The sequence below is a fragment of the Natrix helvetica genome, assembly GCF_964273705.1.
Source record: "Natrix helvetica genome assembly, chromosome: 3".
Lineage (NCBI taxonomy): Eukaryota > Metazoa > Chordata > Lepidosauria > Squamata > Natricidae > Natrix > Natrix helvetica.
This window is the reverse complement of record NC_138549.1, coordinates 97,371,908-97,389,027: the sequence shown is the minus strand read 5'-3', so window position 1 is coordinate 97,389,027 and position 17,120 is coordinate 97,371,908. Positions and strand designations below refer to the sequence as shown.

Sequence of the window (17,120 nt, the reverse complement as noted above, 5' to 3'; positions counted from 1 at the left end):
TTTGCTTCCTTTCCTTTGTAGACCTGTGAAGGTTGCAACTGCGAGGATTGGTTGCAAAGTTTATCATCACTGTTGTAACTGCAAATGGTTGCTAAATGACAACTATCTGTACTTTATCTCTGTTAAGTCCTTGCAGGGCATCAGTCAAGGGAAGAAGCCACCACATTGGTTACAACGCAGCAGCCGGCAGGCGGGAGAATCGCGATTGGTTATTACTCTGACAGCTCAGGTATAAAAAGCTGTCAGAGGTTCTGAAGTTTATTCTTGTAACTGGTTGTGTTAATTAAAGTAGTTACTGGTTCAATCGTCTCCTGCCTCCTCAGTGGTTCAGAATAAAACATTCTCAGTGGTCCCCAACATTTCTGGCTCCGTGGACTGGAAGCGGCGGCAAGCAGTGACAGTAGAGGAAGGGGATGGTTTCATGCACACAAATGGAGCATTGCACGCTCACCTGCCACTTTTGCGGCCTAGTTCCCAACTGGCCACAACTGGTACTGGTACAGGTCTGCGGACCAGGAATTAGGGATCCCTCCTTTATCCGAGGTTAAGGAAATGTTCAGTGATATTATTTATTTTTAAAAATACTGTATTTTTAAAAATAGCGGTTAACTTTTATATTGTTTAGGTTCATCGAATTGATAACAACTGTCATAGAAAAAAAAAAAAACTCTCCAGCCTTATCAATTACTTCTGGCTATGTAACATACATAGGGAGACTTTATAACTTTAGGGAAGTATTCTTGTCCCTAATTTTGAATGTATTTTGAAACTATCCAATTATTCAGAAGTATTATTGTCTTGGAATGCAAGTATGGATGACTGAATATTCTCTTCCAATTAAAATTCTATACATAGAAAATTTGTATCACTATGAAGACTTTAGAACCTATCATCTTTTCAGTTGTAGCAGTCCACAGAAAACAAGTATCTAAATTCAGAATAATTTAGACCCATAGCTGTAATCCCTACTGTTTTCTAAATACTGCAGATCTTGGCAATTGTGTCACGTGCTGTCATGCTTATTTTATTGTTAGAATATTTTAGTGCTAATTCATAATAAAACGATGAGTATCATGTATCAGAATAGAGATTTTGAAATATCTTGTCTGTTTCCAATGTTCCTAAACTCAGTTCAGAACAAAAACTTTCTCTCCAAAGCCCTTCTTGTGGAGAAATGATTGTACCATATTTCCGTTTACCATAGTGTTGTGTGCTGTAAAACTTAGATAAGCAAACAGGAAATACCTTATGATTGTCATTGATATAAAACTCTCAAGTCTTCAAAGATAGAACAGGAACATATAGGGAGTCTTCAACTTAGAACAATGGTGGGGGGGCAAAATTTCTGTTGCTAAGCAAGGGAATTTTACAGCCTTTTTTGCCATGGTTGTTAAGCAAATCACTGATGTTGTTAAGTGAATCACATGGTCATTAAAGAAATACAGCTTCCCCACTGACTTTGCTTGTCGGAAGCCAGCTGGGAAGGTCGCAAGTGGCGATCAAATTATCCTGCAACAAGCAATTGTCGTAAATACATGCCACTTGCCAAACATCTGGCTTCTGACCATGTGACTTATGAGGATGCTGTGACAATTGTAAGCATGAGAATTGATTAAAGGTAACTTTTTTCTGTGCCTGTGTCTGTAGCTAAACGGTCACTAAATGAATGATTGTAAGTGGAGTACTACCTCTAGTGACATCAGAGACAGAAGTTGTGAGTTCATATTTAGTAAGTGTAGCATGCTCCTGCAGAAATAAAATAAGGTAATCTTCAACTTATGACTACAACTAAGCCATAAATTTATGTTGTTAAGTGAGAAATTTGTTAAGTGAGTTTTGCCCTATTTTACGACTTTTCTTGCCACACTTGTTAAGTGAATCACTGCAGTTGTTATATTAATGACACAGTTGTTAAATGACTCTAGTTTCCTGATTGACTTCGTTTGTCAGAAGGTCGCAAAGAGGGATCACATGACTCCAAGACACTGAAGCTGTCATAACTATGAGTCATTTGTCAAGCATCTGAATGTAAATCACATGACCATGGGGATGCTACAACAGTCGTAAGTGTGAAAAGTGGTCATAAGTCACTTTTTTCAGTGCCATTGTAACTTTGAACGGTCACTAAATGAGCTGTTGTAAGTCAAGGACTACCTATAGAAAGTGAAGCAGAAAGAAGCCTAAAACAAGGGGAGATGATCTGATTCAACATGGTATTTGTTAACCAGCTCATTAATGCCAACTTGTCCTGTTTCACATTCTGCAAAATTTTTGATGGCCATTATGTACATATAATTTTTCCTAAATGATCTTTCCATGGAAATAGACAGTAATCTATGAAAGTTTATACAATAATGGCATTTGACACAAGTGTATCACAAAATAAAGTAAAACCCTGTGGAATCAGGCCATCTTCAGAAGTTCCACCACAGCCACCATAGCTGCTGGTGATAACTGGAAGCCAAATCATTTGGAGAGTACCATATCTGATTTTCTTACCCTGACCGAAAATATATTCTACAACAAGGCAGAATTTGGAATGTATGTTTGGTAAGACTAATATTTATCACCAAAACCAGCAAACATATTCACTTTTAATAACTTCCCAAAGTCTATACACGGTTTTACCACTAGGGAATTTGGCAGTGCAATTTACAATGTGTAGCCTATGAATCTTGAGATGTAGGTTATTTACTGTATATATTGTACATGTAGCTTGGAATTAAAATCATTCGCTCTTATGGACTTGCTTCAAAAATAGAAGGACATGCAATTAAATTGAAGGGGGGGAGTTATATCTGTGGTTAGCCTCATTATATGTCAGTTCACAAATTGTCGAAATGGAAATATTGATTTTCCCCCCTCTGACTGCACCTTCCATAGTATGAAACAATTAGCTATTTTATAGAAAAGTAGATGATTTACATTATTACGAAAACAATCACAGACTCTATATTACAGCTTTATGACTAAGAATTTATAGGTTTAATAAACCACACTTTAATTTTACGGCTTGTACTTATCATATCTCTTAGTCAGTAGCATAATACAAAATTGGAAAGAAGAGTAAAAATGAAAGCAATGTATGAAGTGGGACAGGAGTGGTACGGTAGCGAGAAAGCTCCCGAGAATCTGAAAATATGGAGAGGTATTGTAAATAGAGTCAGAGTAATTTGGATTTAGTAATTTCCTTTCCTTTCTGATCTCAAGACCTTTTCTCCTTCTGTCTTCCTCTCTGTGGTTTGCATAATATTGCTTATTTCAAAAAGGAATGACATGTTTAGGTACGAAAAAGACAGGGATTTTATCATGTTAGTTTCAGGGTTCTTCTGTTTAATCAAGTCCATTAAATGACTCTCCAGAGATGTAGAAAATTCTAGATTTTTACTGTTGTCTAGTGCTGCTCCGGAATTCTTAGGCCCTAGACCAGTGGTCAGCAAGCCGCGGCTCGCGAGCCACACGCGGCTCTTTACACACTTTAATGCGGCTCTTCTGTGTGCCGGGCGCCCCCTCCCTTCCCTCCTCTCGGGCACTTCAAAACAAGCGCCCCTTTCCCTTTTTTCTTTTCGACCCACAATGATTAGGGAGGATCCTGAAGTCGGGCGGGGACGAGAAGCGAGGAGGCAGAAAAAGAAACGGAGGCTAAGGAGCTTCCCCCCCCACCCCCTCCCAGCAAAAATCTAACCGGGGAGCCGGGCGGGCAGTAGCAAATTGGCCGATCACGCCGCGTGATCGGTTAATTTGCTACTGCTCACGCGGCGTGATCAGCTAATTTGCTACTGCCCGCCCGGCTCCCCAGTTAGATTTTTGCTGGGAGGGGGCGGGGGGGAAGCTCCTTAGCCTCCGTTTCTTTTTCTCCCTCCTCGCTTCTTGGGGCTCCACCAATGGGGGAGCAAGGCCCGCCCAGCGCCAGGCTTTGGGCTAACACAGAGGTCTGCAAAGTTGGCTGTTTTAAGACTGGTGGACTTCAATTCTCAGAATTCTGGGAGTTTTCGTCCACCAGTCTTAAGAGCCAATTTTGCAGATCCCTGGGCTAATATGATTGATGCCCTTGGTGGAATTCAATTCTCAGAATTCTGGGAGTTGAAGTCCACAAGTCTTCAAGCTGTCAGGTTTGAAGACCCTGCGTTTTTTTTTCTAAAGGGTTAGGGGTGCAAGGGTCTTGCAACTTGACAGCTTTAAGACTTGCATGCTTCAATGCCAGAGTTCCTGAGCCAACATGACTGGAGGAGGAATTCTGGGAGTTGAAGTCCACAAGTCTTAAAGCTGTCAGGTTTGAAGACCCCTTGGGGTTTTTTTTTCTAAAGGGTTAGGGGTGCAAGGGTCTTGCAACTTGACAGCTTTAAGACTTGCATGCTTCAATGCCAGAGTTCCTGAGCCAACATGACTGGAGGAGGAATTCTGGGAGTTGAAGTCCACAAGTCTTAAAGCTGTCAGGTTTGAAGACCCCTTGGTTTTTTTTTCCTAAAGGGTTAGGGATGCAAGGATCTTGTAACTTGACAGCTTTAAGACTTGCGTGCTTCAAATGCCAGAGTTTATTGAAACTAAAAACAGTGTACCATCCTATGTATTTTCGGTTTTAAAAATGTGGCTCTCAAAATAAATTTCAGTCGTGGTTTTGGCGAGATTTGGCTCAGTTGAAAAAAAAGGTTGCCCACCACTGCCCTAGACTATAAATTTATTTTTGACTCCATTAAATTGCATTGGTCGGTCAATCTCTTATGTTTCAGAGTTTGCTGAATGGATTAATGTGCTGCAAACCCGATGATCCTGTGGAGTATCTGGAAAGCTGCTTACAAAAAGTAAAGGAACTGGGGGGAGCAGAAAAAGTCAAGTGGGACACTTTTGTCAGTCCAGAAAAAAGGTCACTGCCTCCACTTAATGGCAACCAATCAAGAAGAGCATTTTTCAGGAATGGTAAGATAATTTTAAATTTTACATTTCAGTTTGTGGTAAGGAGATGATAGACCTGATAAATGATTACATGGTGTTTAGGGAAGGCAAGGGAACCTGTTGTGTCTTGTTGGCCGCTGGCCCCTCCAGCAGCCAAATCAGATGAGGAGGAGGCGTGTTCAGGATCAGCATCAAGGAAACTTGTGAACTCCAAGGGGGAAGAGGGAATGGAGCTGTCAGAGACAGAAACAGAGGTGGAGCCTGGGCCGTCCATCAGCCCTCGCATGGAGAGTCAACAGCCCCCAGGTCTGGAGGTGGCTGATGAGAAAGAGGAGGAACAGCAGGGTCCAGTGCCTGAGGCACAGAAGGCAGAGGAGAAGGATGAGCAGAAGGCAGCGGAGAGGAGAGGAGTGGAAATCTGTGGGCCAATCCTTGGGACAGAAGGGCAACCACTGCAAAGCCCCACCCTAGCTCTGCGGATAAAAGGCAGAGGTCAGACTAGTTAGCCTGTTGTGAGGGGAGACTTTTTGCCGGGGCTGCTGGCGCTCCTAATAAAGGAATCGTTGATTGAATTCAGATGTTTTGTCATTTTGGGGAGCTGGGTCAGAACAGCAGCATTTACCTTACAGGTAATGCTTGACTAATAACCGGAATTGGGGCCAGAATTTCCATTGCTAAGTAAAGCAATTGTTAAATGAGTCATGCCCAGTTTTACAACCTTTATTGCCACAGTTAGGTGAATCGTAGGAGTTGTTAAGTGAATCACATGTTCATTAAGCAAATCCAAACTCCTCCCATTGACTCTGCTTGCGGCCATCATAAATTCATGCCGGTTGCAAGAGACCAAATTTTGATCATGTGACTGAGGGGAAACTGCTGTAGTCTTAAGTATGAGAACTGGTTGCACTTTTTTCAGTGCCATTATAACTTCAAGGGGTTACTAAATGAACGACCCCATGCATGGAATCCTGTTCTTTGGAAAACACGTGAGACTCCCGTTTGGTTAAACTTTGACTACAAAACTAAGATATTCCTCTTTATCCAAGAATATTTACAGTTAATTTTTATTTTGAGGTGGCCTCTGACATTGGGATAGTGATTATTATCATTTTCTCCTCTTTGATTGGATTTATGATGAAAATAAATATATTTTATTCTTTTTAATGTTTAAATAGTTTTGTAATGTAGCCACTAAACATCAGCAATTGAATAATGGCATAATGCCATATAGTTTTTATTTATAGATATAGTTTTCTAACTTGGCCACAATAGCATTTTAAAGAATATATTTAGGCTAAACAACAATGCAAAACTTTCTTTCAGAGAAGTAATGCCAACATAATCATGCTGATGATACAATTAATATTAATTAGTTAAATCACCTAGAGAACAATCTCTAGATTGGACATTAGTTAAAACCATGCCAAAATCGTGTTCATAACTTAATGTATTGTGAGAAAAATAAATATTTTTAAATTTTTATGAATGTACATATAAAGTATTTTTTTTAAAGCAATGAAACTATTTTCAGGTTTTGTGTGAATTAAATTAAATGAGCCATGTAATATTTTAACAAATGACTGTAAAAAGACGCATTAAAGTCAAATTAAAATTGATCTTGCAAAGACATTTATCAGTTGGTATGCACTTTCATCTCTACCTATCAAGGTGAAAGGCACTACAAGTCATTCAAAATTCTATGTAACAGATTATTACAAATGGGTTTTTTTTTTGTTTCCTTCTTGGCTAAATGACAAGATTTATCTAAAAATGGACACATGTTCTGAATTATATAGTTAAGTTTTTAGAGGTCTTTTTTTTTAAGTAAAGGAAACCAAAATGCTGTCTTAACATAGCATAAAAATCATCCTGGGGTCATCTATCTATGAACTAAGAGTATACAAGAAACCATTCACTTAGATGTTTATCTGAAACACATTGAACACTATGATCACACAACAGACAATTAATAAAACCTTCTCTTGAGGACGTGACTTTGCAAGTCATCCCTTCGTGATAGGATTCTCCAGATGTTAGGGACAAGCGAGCCAAGGATCCTCTTTTCTTAGTCCAAAAGCATGCTACCAGATCATCTGTGTCAGGTTTCTAGGGAGTTTGGGGAGTGGGGAAAAGTCAGGAAACTCAGCAGGACTGAATCTGAAGGAATATAGAAGCAGCAGATGAAACCTTTCTTGAAAGGAACTCTCTGGTGCTTGTCCAATGCTAATTTCCTGTGATGTCTCATAAGAATGGAACAGCAGTCCTCTCCAGTCTTCTTCAAGAGAGGAACTTAGATCTAGCTGAATTATAATTAAAGCTTGCCGGGGACATCTTATTGAAGTAGGTTTTAGAATGTCTGGTATTAATCAAAGTTCAGTAAAGCAGTCTGATGTTTGATCTTCTGCTCGCTATCATTGATTCAGTTCTGTGAATAAGTTCTGCAGAGTATGAGCTATTCTTAAAGAGGTAACCTATTTTCTCATTTCACAAAGGTCATAGATTGTTTTGCTGGCTGCATTTACTCAACATGCAAGACCATAATTTATTTACAGCTTATTTAAATATAGTTTATTAATTAATACAGTTGTACAGATTTCTATAATATACTAAACCAGTGGGGTATCCAGTCTTGGCACCTTTAAAACTTGTGGACTTCCAACTCCTAGAATTCTCCAGCCAGCCAGCTGTATAATACACTGAATCTCATTCTATATCCCACAATTTAGCTTAACTTGGGTGAACCATTCTCTGTGACATTAAACTAATGTGTTTCCCCCAAAATAAGACTGGGTCATATATTAATTTTTGCTCCAAAAGATGCATTAGGCCTTATTTTCCAGTTAGGTCTTATTTTGGAGGAAATACAGTACTAAACGTGTCTGTCTGGCTGACAATCTTAACTGGGTCTTATTTTGGGGGTAGGGCTTACGAGCATCCTGAAAAATCATGTGTCAGCATTCCAAATATTGTGCAGAATTAAATCAGAGTCCAAGGCAGAGCTATCCTTAAAGTTCCAATTTAATAAGACAGACATGTTGGCACAAACTCTGGAATCCCAAATCTAAAAGCTTCCTGGGATTCCACCCAGTTGAAAGTTCATGATCTTATCCCCATACGCATAAATCCATCACATAGTCCAATCTTCTTTGGCCACGCTGGCATCTCCACCCAGCTGGTTCCGGTCAGGTGCAGATGTGCGGAGACAAAAGATGACCTTGGGCTTCTAGAAAGGAATGACAACAACACATTCCACAATTCTACTACTTTCTAGTCCCCCTCCTAATTACTACACTAATGAAACAACATAATGAAATAATAGAGAATGTGGCAGGCCAAAGATCCTAAAAAGGAATATAACTGGAGGCTCGACATCATGTTTATTTTCCATCTGGATCTTATTTTTGGGGAAACAGGGTAGGTACTGTCATCAACTACGATTTTTGGAAAATGTTTTTAACATCTGTATGAGTTACAAGAAAACTACATGGAAGTACCTATGTAATCGCCAAGAGTCCAACTTGACTTGAGGGTGTAAATGTTTTTTCTCTAATAGATTTGTTGAATATCACTTAAAGGATTTGTAAAGAGATCACTTAAACAGGATCTCATGGTAACAGTTATGCCTTTTGTAAAGAGATCAAATATTTCTGCTATTCATTACTGATGAACATAAAAAGACATATTTCTGATATTTTTTTTTGCTTTTTATACTCTTGAGTCAGTCTTGATTCCCAACAACAGCCTGGAAAAGTCAATTCTATTTTCTTGGCAAGATTTCAGAAGCGGTTTGTCCTAGGGTTGAAAGAGAGTCACCCACCTGCCTTTTTGCCTAAAGCAGGCCTAGAGCTTAGGTCTCCTGGTTTCTAGCATATTCTCTTATACTACCATCAAAGAGATTCTCATTTCTGACATTACCATTTCATATTTTACAGTGATGCCTGACAACCCCAACTTTCCTTACCGGAGATATGATCGACTTCCTCCAATCCACCAGTTCTCCATCGAGAGTGACACGGATCTCTCAGAAACAGCTGAACTTATTGAGGAATATGATGTGTTCGATCCAACCAGGCCTCGACCCAAAATCATTTTAGTCATAGGTAAGGAAGCAAAAAATGAGGCTGTTCACAACAAAATCAGTAATATTTTTCTTATATTGGCACTGGCTTTTAACAATGGGGCTGCTGGGTCAATGAATGTCACAGCTTTTGTTGTAGAAGACTTCAGTATTGTACAATAAAGTTCACCTGAAACACATAGTTGCAAATAGAGCTGAACCCCTGTAGATTGAACTGTAAGAAAGATAAAATCTAATCTGGTAGTTAAATCTAACAGGATAAAGAAACACATTAAGGGCACTGGCACCCTTGCTGGGAATATGTTCCTTATTACTCCTCCTTTTGCTTGTCTGGTATATATATTACTTTGGAGGAATCATGCTCCTGATTTCTGCTCTGCTGGATAATCTTCTGTCAATGTCCCTAGCACCATCCTCCTGAGCAAACATGGGCAGTAGGAGAAGGATTCTTCAAAATGTGACCATTTCATCAAAATGATGAGATGAGGGTTATTATAGTTGGGAGTTACACTTCAGCAAGAACTCTTAGCAGATGGGGTGCATTGTTGTCATTTCCATTTATACAACACCACACTAAAGTTCCTTATTGTTAAGGGAATTATGCCACCGATAGCTGCCGATAGTTAGATCAATAGAAAACTGAGGAGCTAGAGGGTAACAGGTGGTCTCATTTATCTCTGCAGTGTTTACTAGCGGTGGGATTCAAATTTTTTTACTACCGATTTTGTGGGCGTGGCGTGGTGTGGCTTGGTGGGTATGGCTTGGTGGGTGTGGCAGGGGAAGGATACTGTAAAATCTCCATTCCCTCCCCACTCCAGGAGAAGGATACTGCAAAAACCCCATTTCCTCCCAATCAGCTGGGACTTGGGAGGCAGAGAATAAATGGGGGCGGGGCCAGTCAGAGGTGGTATTTACTGGTTCGCCGAACTATTCAAAATTTCCGCTACCGGTTCTCCACAACTGGTCAGAACCTGTTGAATACCACTTCTGGTGTTTGCAATGAAAAGTACCAAAGGAGTTGATAGACTAATGAACTCCTTCTGTATACAAAAGCTGATAAACGTACTACATACATTCAATGATATCTAAAGCTATTTTTTCCAGTCAACTTCTATTGTGTATATCTTGAAGGTCCTTCATTTGGGAAAGATTGGCCTAGATTCTAACTCGAGTTATTCATGATTGAAAGATTGCTACAAGCTTGACTTTAAGGCTCATTTAGAATGGTAGGAAGAGGATAATCAGGCAATGAATTTGGCAAAACTTGGTAAGGCCTTTTGTTTTTCCTTATAGGCGGACCCGGCAGTGGTAAAGGAACCCAGAGCTTAAAAATAGCAGAACGCTATGGATTTGAGTATATCTCTGTGGGTGAATTGTTAAGAAAGAAGATCCATAGCACAAGCAGCAATCGAAAATGGAGTCTGATTGCTAAGATAATTACAACTGGGGAATTAGCCCCACAGGTAAAAACAACAACAAGCCTTCACAATCATATGTGCATGTGTTTTTTTCCAGCAACATTTGTGAATGTACTCTTAGAAATATATAGTATATATCTTTTTTGTTGTTTTTTATCTGTTCAAGGAAACCACAATTACTGAGATAAAGCAAAGATTAATGCAAATTCCTGATGAGGAAGGCATTGTTATTGATGGATTTCCACGAGATGTTGCCCAAGCTCTTTCCTTCGAGGACCAAGTAAGCAGTTTATTCTTTTGGCTGCAGCTATTTTGAATATATCCTGTTTTTCATACTGGAATAAATGTATTTAATGTATTTCTGTACTGTTTTGCATAGCAAATTTGCATCTCAAATTCTAGGAAGGAAGTAATAAATTAGAACAATAGAAAAATAGGAATATGAATATCGGTAGGAGCACTAAAGTACGAGTGTATTTTATTATATAACTCTATCCGTATTGAAGAAAATTGGAGGTACCAACTTTTTAATGCCATGTTTGATTTTTAATGTCACTTTTAAAAATTTCCCCATTGTTCCTCACCTCCACCTTTTCATCTTTGTTGTAATTTTGTATTTTACCTTTTTTGAACTGTAATAACATTCTTTTTAAAAAAAGGAATACGAACAGAAGCAGAAAAGCCAATCCAAGCAAAGTAATTCATCCAGGTTTCACATGGGGAAGTAAGGTTCAAAAGACAGATCTTTAATAAATGTCTAAGAAATGTAATATATTTACTTAAACAAAGAGATGATTCTCTCCACCTCTATCCCATAATTATGTTTGAATAATTTGCAGAATTGATATAGAAACTATTTAAAGCAGGGGTGTCAAACTGAATTTCTTCGAGGGCTGGATCAGCATTGTAGTTCTCTGCGAGCTGGCTGTGGGGGAGACGGGATAGACGCCTACTCCAGCACCTTGCTGGCTAAAATGGGGCACAGGGAGGCTGTTTTTGGCCTGGATGGCCTCCTGTAGCATCCTGCTTGCCAAAATGAGGTGCGGGGGGGGCACAAGGCCCCCCCATACCCCACTTTCAGCTGGACAGCCTCCTGTAGCACCCTGACAGCCAATATGGGGTGTGGGGGAGTCTCGCACCACCGGCTGGTCCTTTGCTATTTCTAGGCCAGCCCTGCAGGTCAAATTTAAGCACCCTTCAGGCCAGATCTGGCCTGTGTATCTTGAGTTTGACATCCCTGATTTAAAGGGAAAAGACATTGAAAAGAAAACAAAATTGGGTTTGGAATGACAAAAGCAATAGTGGCAATTTTTCCATCTATTCTTTCTCGAGGCAGATATTCACTTCCTATGATCTCCCCCCCCTCCAAGATATTCTTTCTCCACTTACAATGCCTTGCAGTTTGCTATTTATGATGGAAGATTAAAGTAGAATATGGTAAGGAAGTACTTTACATATGCATGTGAGACCAATGCTGTAGATAAGTGGTTGAGAAATGAATTTTATCAATGCAATTTATTTTACAAGCACGTTAACTTTAATTAGTGATTATTATTTCAATTAATTCACAAACACACATTTATAACAGAGGGATTTGGTGGATTGGTTTCTACTGGAGCCAGCAACTCCTAATTGATGAGGTGGGCAAATGCCAATGTCTTATAATGGATTTCTGTTTGCATTTATCTTCTCTTTTGGGGAAAGGGGGGGGGGGAAAGCTGTCTTCCTTTGGGATAATAAAAACTATGTCAGAAGAAGTTCAAGATAGAGATCATGCAGGCACTGCTACAAAAAAAATAAGCTACAAGGAATCACATGATAAAACTCTGTAGAGGTAATCTTCAAGTTACAACTATATTTGGGGGCACAGTTTCTGTTGTTAAATGAAGCAGTTGTTAAATGAGTCATGCCTGATTTTTATTGCAACGTTTGTAAAGTGAATAACTGCAGTTGTCAAGTATAACAGTAGCAGTAGAACAGACTTATACACCGCTTCACAGTGCTTTACAGTGCTCTCTAAGCGGTTACAGAGTCCGCATATTGCCCCCAACAATCTGGTTCCTCATTTTACTGACCTCAGAAGGATGGAAGACTGAGTCAACCTTAAACTGGTTAGGATCGATCTGCCGACAGCCGGCAGTCAGCAGAAGTAGCCTGGAGTACTTCATTTTAACCACTGCGCCACCACAGCTCATCCGCAACGAGCTGAGAAGATTGAAAATGGCAATTGACATGATTCCAGGATGCTGCAACTGCCGTAAATACATGTCAGTTGCCAATCACCTGAATTTTAATCACGTGACTGGATATGCTGCTATGATCATAAATGTGAGCGCCAGTCATAAGTCTTTTTTTCCATGCCATTGTAACTTCAAACAGTCTCTGAACAAATGGTTGTAAGTCGAGGCCTACTTGTAGTTCTTGGCACATGCAGCGGGAATTCCCTAACTGGTAGCAATAGCAATATCATTTAGGCTTATATATAGCTGCATACTGTTTCACAGCACTCTCTGGACAGTTTACAATCTCAGCATTATTTGCATATTGTCCCCCAACAATCTGGATCTTCACTTTACCATCCTTGGATGGCTGAGTCAAACTTGAGCCCCATTAGGATCAAATTCTAGGCAATGGGCAGAGTTTAACCACTGCACCACCAGATATATCTGATGATACACACAGCGATAAAAAAAATTATGGCATTTGCAATGTGATTTCATGGCACATGCCATGAATGGCAACCCCTAATCCAATGGTAGGCCCACACAAATAGCTAAGAAAGTCTATGGTAATCATGAATATATGGCAATCTATCAGTCTGTTCACATCCTATGTATGGGAAGCAAAACTTTGAACCTGACTTTGCCGATGAGAAAGTGTACCTGATTCCCCATTAGTGTTACGTGCAATGTCCAGATGCTACATTTTGCAGTAGCTGCCTCTTTCAAATTAATGAGCATCGGCCCAGGTTATTTATAAACACCTAATTGTAGGGTGATAGATCGTTTTGTTGGCACACATTTGGGAAATCTGATTCCATGATTCCCGAAGCAGACAGAAATGCAGCTAACAATGGCGATAATCTTGGCTGTGTAATTAAATTGTTCCAAAGAGAAAGAAAACATCTACATTAACAAATCTTATTTTTTATACATCAATAATTGGAAATGCAACAAGAAAAGGTTATGCTTTAATTGCTCATTTTCAGTTTCAGTAGCACATTGTTTTCACAAGAAGCCACAGCCTGGAAGTTACTGCAGGCTTCTAACTCAGAATGCATGTCTGAATCTGCTTTGGGTAATACCTGCATTAGGGCGACCCCTAGAGGAGGCAAGGGGGCCTAGCGGTTAAGACGCTGGGCTTATCAACCAGGAGGCTGGCAGTTTGAGACCCAAATACCTGTGACTGGGTGAATTTCTGTTCTTGCCTCAGCTCCTGCCAATGTAGCAGTTCAAAAGAAAGCAAATGCAAGTAGATAAATAGGTACCACGTTGTGGGAAGGTAACAGCATTCCATGGGCCTTGGCATTTAGTCATGGCCATGGAAGAGTCTTTGGATAACTCAAGCTACCTTGGCTAGGAAACAAAGATAAGTACCAGCTTCTTCTCTTTTAAAGTTTTTTTTTTCAAGACAAACACAACATATCCTCCTTTACATACTGTAGAAAGTGTATCAGTTGGTTACAAAAAAGCTTACGTGCATCTCTTCCATAGTCAACAAACATACTTCATAGTAACTCAAGTATTTTAACTCAGATATTTATACATGTTACCATCATCATACTTCCATTTTCATTTGACTATAATTGTTTAAACTTCCTTCATCATAGAATATACCAAGATTTAATAGATAACCACATACTGGCATTTCATTTACTATTTCTAAAATCCTCCAATAACACTGAATCTTTATATCCTATTCTAGCTAAACATCCATAATATTCAATAACAAAATTTTCTAATCCTTCTTTCCAAATCATTATTTGCAATTTACATCCAATTTCCTTATATTGTACCCATACCTATATATATGTTATTATCATTATCCCTCCTTTATTTAACTATATCCTGTATCATAACATTTTCCCCCTAATATTCAAAACTTAACTACATCTAACTTTTTTATTAATCTTTATATATAATCCAAAAGAATTTCTAATCTTCCTTTTATGGGTACCATTCAATATTCATATCCCATTATTGCTTATCACGACACTACACATTATATACATTATTATCATTATCAATTATTGGTTTAACTATATTATCACTAAATTTCACTAAGTTTAACTAGTTTTAAATTATACTCTTCCATCTATCAACCTATATCTTTCCAGTAGCAAAACAGTCTCATATCTTCTGCTATTTGTGGTATCAGTCCTCTAATCATCTCTTTAATCAACTTTGTATGGACTCCTCTTAGCACCTTTTTGCTTATAAAATCTCTCATGTAATTTCGATGTCCTTCTTCTGTTTCCTTGATCAGCTTATCTTTGATTGTCGGTGGTGTTATCAAAACTATTGCCATAAGATTTCTCTCTTTAAATCCATAAATTCTTTTATTTTTTCTTCTTCTGTATCTTGCCATCTGGGGTAGGCTTCTCCTCCATTTAATTCCTCTTTCAGTATTCAGCAATTTTCAGCAATTTTAATTTCTTTATATTCATTTTCCTCTTAGATTTTTTGGATTTTAACCACCACTTTATCCATTTGATGAACATCTTCAACTTCTCCATCATATTTTGCTGTTAAATGCACTGTCATCTAACTTCTTCTCTATCCTCTCACGTGTATTTGATAATTTCTGTATTTCTGAGAATATCTTTTGCAGACCTAAAACTTCTTTCTGCTGTTGAAATTGTGCCATTATCTCCAGCTAATAAACACTGCTATTCTAGCTTAGAAGGTTTTAACAAAGATTAAGCATCGATTCACAATAATCATTTCATTTTCACCTTTCTCTGGTTAGAAATACTTCAAAGGAACATCTGTGTGCTTTTCTTCTTATCACTCTCTATAAATAAGCAGTAAGACCTTGAAGTGCCAAGCCAAGATAATCAGTGAAAGAAAATAGAGTGTTTCGTTTCCAATACACAAAACTCTAGCCTCCGAAGTAGCAGTGTTATTGTTAAAATGTTGCAATTTTTAAAAAAATATATTTTTTGTATTTCAAGTTGAAAAGAAAGTCCAATTCTTAAATGAGTTACAAAAACACCCACAGTAATGAAAGAGGAGAATTTTAGACCATAGGTTACAAAGAGTAATGAAAAAAAAGAAAAATAGAAGAAGAAGGCTTAATCCATTCGTTTAAAAAGTATTATATAAATTCCCTCCGTGAAGATAGCATTTTTAAAAAAGATAACCAACTGTCAAAAACCATTCCAAATTTAATTCCACCACTTATTTCTTCTGTTCTCCAATTTGAATTTATTTTACATTTTTTATAAGGCAGTCACTTTTAAAACGATAAAACGTCCTCACCAGCTGGAAACACTTTCTCTTTCCATATCCTTCTGTTTTGGAGCCGCCCCGACTTCATCAGCCAAATGGCTGGATTTTTTGTCACCGGCTTGAAGACCTTCTCTTGGAACGATCAGGGACTTTGCGATGTCCCTGAGTTCAGCAAGATGTATTCTTCTTGTTCACCGTCTCTGCAGGACGGTTTAGGTCCATTTGGACCACCCAGTGGCAAAAGTGTCGACTGCGATCTCAGAGCATTGAGATCGCACGTTGTGTCATCGCAACTTCGACTCCTCCAAGTACCAGCTTTTTGAGTTGGACATGACTGGTCAGAGGACAGATTTAGCTTTTTAAATGTGCACATTATGTAATCTTTTTCATTTAAAAAATTGCAATTTATATTATCACAAGGTTCTTTTTAAAAATACAATAAAAATATGGCATGAAATCCAGATTCTGAGACACTACAATAAAAAAAATCCCCAGCAGTTCATTTTCTGCCATATAAACATATGATCTTAATTCGTGCTGGTGATTTATACTGCAAATTATTGCAACATGCTTGGGTAGCGAAAATGGCTTATATATGAAATAAAATCTTATTATAATTTAAGGATATAAAAGGATTTTACATCCTACTAATCAAACATTTAATTTCTTTCATTTACGGTTGGTGTGATGTAATAAAACCAGTTATAATGTTTTGGGAGTAGTGATTTATGGCAGAAGTGGGCAGCAATGTTATCTCCATTCCTCCCCTCTTCAGGTTGAAAAGCTTTTTTTAAAAATAAAATTGTTACATTCGGGGTTTATATTACAATTCAGATATTACTTCAGTTTTTTAAATGGTTGAAAATAGTGATGTTTCTTCTTAACCATTTTGTTACTGAAACTTGATGAGGCAGTTTTAAGGATTTGAAAGATTAAAATTCTCATCCTGGGCTTATACATTGCTTATTCCTAGTTTATAGCCTTAGTATCTGTGTGATGCAGATAGGGACTTGGTGGCTCAGTGGCTAAGACCCTGAGGTTGTCGATCAGGAAGATCGGCAGTTTGGCGGTTCGAATCCCTAGTGCCATGTAACGGAGTGAGCTTCCATTACTTGTCCCGGCTTCTGCCTACCTAGCAGTTTGAAAGCATGTAAAAATGCAAGTAGAAAAATAGGGACCACCTTTGGTGGGAAGGTAACAGTGTTCAATGTGCCTTCGGCTTTTAGTCATGCTGGCCACATGACCACGGCGACGTCTTCGTACAGTGCTGGCTCTTCAGCT

The 17,120-nt window shown here is 38.6% G+C and overlaps 1 protein-coding gene across 3 annotated transcripts in view; it reads left to right on the top strand.

Moving 5' to 3' along the window:
• Positions 1-17,120, top strand: part of AK5 (adenylate kinase 5) — a 141,833-nt gene that overhangs the window by 7,444 nt on the left and 117,269 nt on the right. For 2 of the 3 annotated variants that reach the window (XM_081949011.1, XM_081949010.1), the window contains exons 2-5: positions 4,731-4,917; positions 8,826-8,993; positions 10,265-10,434; positions 10,556-10,669. In XM_081949011.1, the coding sequence (XP_081805137.1) occupies positions 4,731-4,917; positions 8,826-8,993; positions 10,265-10,434; positions 10,556-10,669 (639 nt within the window). The remainder of the gene's footprint in view (positions 1-4,730; positions 4,918-8,825; positions 8,994-10,264; positions 10,435-10,555; positions 10,670-17,120) is intronic. The other variant, XM_081949012.1, reaches the window with a different exon arrangement.